The sequence below is a fragment of the Salvelinus sp. IW2-2015 genome, linkage group LG31, assembly GCF_002910315.2.
Source record: "Salvelinus sp. IW2-2015 linkage group LG31, ASM291031v2, whole genome shotgun sequence".
Lineage (NCBI taxonomy): Eukaryota > Metazoa > Chordata > Actinopteri > Salmoniformes > Salmonidae > Salvelinus > Salvelinus sp. IW2-2015.
Genome location: NC_036870.1, coordinates 18,487,121 through 18,492,991, shown reverse-complemented (window position 1 = coordinate 18,492,991; position 5,871 = coordinate 18,487,121). Strand labels below are relative to the sequence as shown.

General features: G+C 42.8%; 1 protein-coding gene across 1 annotated transcript in view; it reads left to right on the top strand.

The window, feature by feature from the left end:
• Window positions 1–5,871, top strand: part of LOC111955520 (thrombospondin type-1 domain-containing protein 7A-like) — an 89,646-nt gene that overhangs the window by 74,488 nt on the left and 9,287 nt on the right. The window contains 1 exon segment of the mRNA XM_070436378.1: window positions 5,817–5,854. Coding sequence (XP_070292479.1) covers window positions 5,817–5,854 — 38 coding nt within the window.

Sequence of the window (5,871 nt, the reverse complement as noted above, 5' to 3'; positions counted from 1 at the left end):
AAAAAAAAAAAAAAAAAAAGTCCTTGTGGGGACCAGAAATGTTCAGACAAGTGGGAACATTTAGCCAGCAAGGAAAAAAGTATATTTTAGCCTTTGGAGTTAGGTTTAGGGTTGGGGTTAGAGTTAGAATTAGGGTTAGGGAGGGCCTCACGAGTGGCGCAGCGGTCACTATAGATCCGGGTTCGATTCCGTGTGCTGCAGCCAGCTGCAACCCGGAGACCAATAATGCAGCGCACAATTGGCCAAGCGTCGTCCGGTTTAAGGGAGGGCTTGGCCGGCCGGGATATCCTTGTCCCATTGCGCTAGCAACTCCTGTGGTGGGCCGAGCGCATGTACGCTGACACGGTCGCCAGTTATGGTTGGTATTTAAGGGTTAGTGTTAGGGGTTTGGAGTTAAGGAAAATAGATTTTTAAATCAATCAATTGTTTGGAACCCACAAGGATAGTAAAACAAACGTGTGAGTGTGTGTGCTGCCTACATCCCATCCCCTGTCACAATGCATCCACCAACACTTCTTTCTTTTAAACCTGTCTCTTTATATATGTGCTTACTTCATATGCTGCTGAATAGAAGTCACTAAACCCTTCTAGAATAAGGATGCGTATTGAGTGGTGGCCTACGGTAGAAAAAGATTTCAGTCACTGCCTCTCGATTGAGTAGCTACATAATCACAACTGTAACTCTATGAATGTGTGGGATGTGAATTAGGTCATACGATCCAATGAGTAGTACAATGCAGTTCTGCTGCAGTCAGCCACCCAGCCCAGCTCTCTCCAGGTGCCTCAGTGGATGATGATGATGAGGTGAATAGGGATGTTTAAAACCCTGTCTCTGCCTGTCGGAGCGAGTGGCGTTTGTTCATTCGAGGAAGAGAGAGATTGCTTTCCAAGCACTTCCTGACTGCCTGTCACTGTGGAGCCTAGGCCGCTTGTGTGTGTGCATGTGCTCCTGTGTGTATGCGTGCGTGCCTTCGAGCGTGTGTGTGTGTGTGTGTGTGTGTGTGTGTGTGTGTGTGTGTATGTGTTTGTGTGTGCAGGAGGATTTAATCCTTGACGATTACACGTTTTAGTCCTGCTGGCCGTCACACGTCAGCTTTAGGTCTGTGACTGCTACCTCTGCCTCGGTGGTGCTCGGAGCTCAGAGGTTCTAGGTGAAGAGTTACAGTGTATGTGTCACTTATCATAAAGGATGTGTGTCTTATTCAGCAGTGAATCATCTCAGGAATGAATAACCACTGACTACCAACACTGACTTTGCCTGTTAACTTATTATTTTGTGGAAAAATGTACTTACTACGACTGTGATATGTGATTTTCTCACCTAGCTATCTAAAAATGAATGCACAAGTGTAAGTCACTCTGGTTAAGAGTGTCTGCTAAATGACTCAAATGTGAATAAGTGCATGAAACATTTCTGTAAACTATACATATGATGTTAGGTGTGTAGGCATAGAGTATTACATATCAAATCCAACTTTATTTAACATGCATTTATCTAGACAGCTCAATACACTTAGGTGTGCATGAATCATGATATAGCCTGAATTCTCACTCACCGTGTATTACAGTTTTTAACAATCACTTTGGCACTAATTTCAGAACCTTGTGGTTATTTTTCAAAACTCTAGACACAAAACTCCAAACGGTCATCACTTGTAACACAGGCTGTCCAATGTTCAAAACATTGCATTGTGCATTCATATCTTTAAAGAAACCTTGCACTTGCAGAATCATTGGTTCAAATAACTTATTTATCATGAAATACCATAGGAACATTCATTTAGATCACCCACACACAAGATACCGATAGTTTCACTGTGTAGTTGTTCGTACAATCATTAAATATTGTAGTACAAAATATGTGATACATGTTTCATTATGCTACTACACGTAAATACATCACTGTAAAAGGACTAGTAGAGAGAATACTACAGACACAGTGGAATCATTGAACAAAATATGAAATTTATTGATGAAATACAATAAAATCACAACATGGGTTTCTTTGTATCGAAACAAAAATAATTAGCTACAAAAAAAGAAAAAACAGTTAAAGGTCAACTGCAGTGTTCCTCACCTGGCTTACTGTAAAAAGCAAAACAAAAGATTGATTACTGTACTTCTATATTTCCATCAACCCTGTCTTGTGGATTTGGCCACAGGTTCTCATCCACATCACAATGGATGTTTTCATTAGCCAAACATCTTGGGAAGAATCTTCGGGCATGGCGAATCCAGGCCTGACACTGGTCTGCCGTGATGTCATTGCATGCGTCATCCATGGCCTGGAGAAGGGTGGCTTGTTCATGAGGGCGCCTATCATATATACCTTCCACCTCCATGTGGAGAAAAATTACTCAATCGGGATAAGGAAAGGAGAGTATGGGGGTAAGTACAGGGTGGTAAATTGTGGATGGGCCTGAAACCATGCTTGAGCATGGTGGAACCTGACATTATCCCATACAATGACATAGGTCATGCCATCAGCTCTACAGACCTGATTTAGCTCATCAAGGAAGGTTACATTCGAACAGCGAATCATGTGGCTGCCTGCAGCTCCAATATGGGTGATTCCGCCATCTCAGAAACAGCTTGCCTTCCTGGGATTTTTTAACGCATACCAGTCTCTAGAGTTTACACGAGAATGGTGCGATAAACAAAACACATTCAGTGAGCGCAGTTCATTGGGCAAAATCACCTTGTTAATTGAGAGAGGTCAGAGGGAATGTCCGATCATGCAAGCTAACAGAAAGGCCACACAATGCTCAAATAATCAGCTGTTTAAAACAGGGTGTGCAGAAGGGATCTCTAACGTAACAACACTGTGAATAATTCAGCTGTTTGGGAGGCAGGGGGGCCTACCCATAATCGATAGGTGTACCTAATAAAGTGGCCGCGGTAAAGTGTACATAATGTAAAATCTGAAAACATGGGTCTGGAAAGCTGTACATGAGGACCTATAGAATACAGGTCTGATAAAGAATGATGATGAAATATATTCATCAGATGATAATGTAGTCCAATTGTTCATGTTCCACGGTACATTGAGGTGTCAAATGGATCTCGTGTAGTCCTGAAACTTTCAATGATCTAAACATGGAATATTGTCTTGTCAGTTTTCATAAAACTATGCATTAAGAGTAATGCAACATTACTTTATCTTTTTATCTCAATTGTATCATATTGATAGTCTAAGTTATTGAAATTGAAATGAAAGGTGAAAGGTGCTTCTACAACTGCATTGCTTGCTGTTGGGGTTTTTAGGCTGGTTCTGCTACACATTTGAAGAATCAAGCTGATGTAAGAACGGGCATATATAAATACATTTGATTTGATTTGAAAGTAGACAGCTCATCTACAGATGTCATGTGCTGAATTGGTATTTTTGAAATGGTAATACCTTTGATGTTAGTTGTGTCATTTTTGAACAGGTGATTTTAGTTCAATGAACAAATGATCTTAACTTTATGTGTATTGTATCCAAGCAATTGGAAAAAGTGTTAGAGTTTAGAAAGATTTGCATTTTGATCATTGGTTGTGAGTTTTGTGTCTAGAGTTTTGAAAAACTACCTCAAGGCTCCGAAATGAGTGCCCAAAAGTGATTGTAAAAACTGTAATGATGCTATAGATCCTATGCAAGGCATTCCATAGACATACCCCCAGATGGTTGGCATATTTTACGCATATTATATCAGACTGGTTGATTGGCAATGTACCTGTATTTTCCTTGTGTAAACGCTTCCTTCTCACACCATGTGGTTTCCGCTTATGATTTGCATACACAGTGGGTGTGTGTGTGTGTGTGTGTGTGTGTGTGTGGTGGTGTGTGTGTGTGTGTGTGTGTGTGTGTGTGTGTGTGTGTGTGTGTGTGTGTGTGTGTGTGTGTGTGTGTGTGTGTGTGTGTGTGTGTGTGTGTGTGTGTGTGTGTGTGTGTGTGGTGTGTGTTTTGTGATGAAGAGTTGTGTCCATGTGCATCACCATCATTAATATTCAAGACGTCTTCTGATAGACTAGCAGTTTTCTGCCGACAGTATGGTTTGAATAACTTGAGGCATCCCGTCCAGGATTACTCTCTGAGTGTCGCTACACGTATATCTGGTGTGAAGTGGGATGTTGAAGTGAAGGAATTTAGCTAAGTGGTTGAAGTGGACCGATGCTGACTGGTGCAGAGTACTGGGCCTTGCACCTCTCATTCTCTAAAGCTTGGGTACATATTGTAGACTGCCTGGTTAGAAGTACTGTCAAATTTAAGGGAGCAGTGGAACCTTTTTCATTCTTTCAAGCACTGATGCACTGTGTAAGTCACTTTGGATAAAAGTGTCTGCTTAGTTGCAGATATTATATTACGTTATATATATAATGATTAAGCTCCAGACTTTACCCCTCCCCCTGGCTGCTGTGGTAACCTCTGTTTCTTTCAGCCTGGTTACCGTGGTGCTGTTTAACTCCTAATGACAAACCTAGTCCTTACTGCCACCTACAACGTTGTCATAGAAACCACACTTATCAGAGGACGGGCTGCAGTACTGACTTAGCTGTGAGTCGGTTCTAGTTTCCTCACCACCACTACCGTATTCCTACTCTGTATACCGTTGGTCTAGTTGGTCTAGTTCCCCCCCACTACCACTACAGTATCCCTCCTCTTGTCTCCGATACCCTTGTCTTGTGTATATTGATTTACCCCAGTGTAGTTCAAATAAAAGCCTAGTGAGAAAACAGCGAGCCCCTTTCTTTTTGCCTTGAGGCAGTCCACTGCATTGATGGGACGATGGGAGCGAATCTCCCTGAGGCAATCACTTAAAGAGATAGGGATGGGCCAGGGCTGGCCTACCTTCCCTTCCCAGGCATGGCTACATCCCAAATGGCCCCCTATTTCCTAAATAGTGCACTACTTTTGACCAGAGACCATAGGGTTCTCTTCAAAAGTAGTGCACTATGTAGGAAATAGGGTGTCATTTGGGACACAAGAATGCTGTCCTTGATATCTGAAGGTGTATCAGTGTACATGTTGCAGTGAGTGCATCATCTCACCACAGTACACACAAATCATCTGAGACCCAGAGAGCTCAGTCAGCTTTCCTGTGTATCTAAGTGTGTCTGTACGCTTGCTCTCTGGGATGGTGCATACTGCGTGGTGTATGTCTGCTAAACCATGAATTCATGGGACTGTGTGTTTTTGTCTCGGTGTTTGGGGAGACGTCTTGAGCAGCTAGCTATCTGTGAGGGTAAATTAATTGGAAAGCGTTGGAGGACCCATTGTTGTTGCTTGCCTCCTGCTGTGGGGAGGGAGGGAGGGAGGGAGGGAGGGAAAAAAAAAGGAGAGAATGCTGTATACCGCCAACAGACAGCCACCCTATAATCTCAGAAGCATGATTTCGTCTCTGATCCCCCCCCCCTCTCCTCTCAATGCAGGCACTAGCATCACAAAGGGGATTGAAACGTGTGATGGTTAATGTTAATAATGCCAAGATATGAGCCTGAGCTAAAATCTGAGTGATGATTCATTCGATTACACCCGGGAATATTTGATAAGAAATAACCTCACTTTAATCCAACTTGGTGCTTAGCCAGGTCACCAACCTGCGCGGCTGCATTATTTGCTGTACTAAAAGAGACGAAACTGACAAAAATGCCTTGTGTCTATGTTTTGATGTTATAAATGTGTTTCTGTGTGTGAGTGTATGTATGTGTGTGTGGTGTGATTGTGTGATACTCATGAAGTGCACCAGTTGCTAAACATCTCCAACCAGCTGCAAAGCAACCCCCTTGATGTGCACTGCATTTCACTAATAGGTGTGTACGTCCTTCCTCTCCAGGCAGGTGTGTGTGGGCTGCGGAGGAGCGCTACACGGAGGTGATGACTTTCAGACG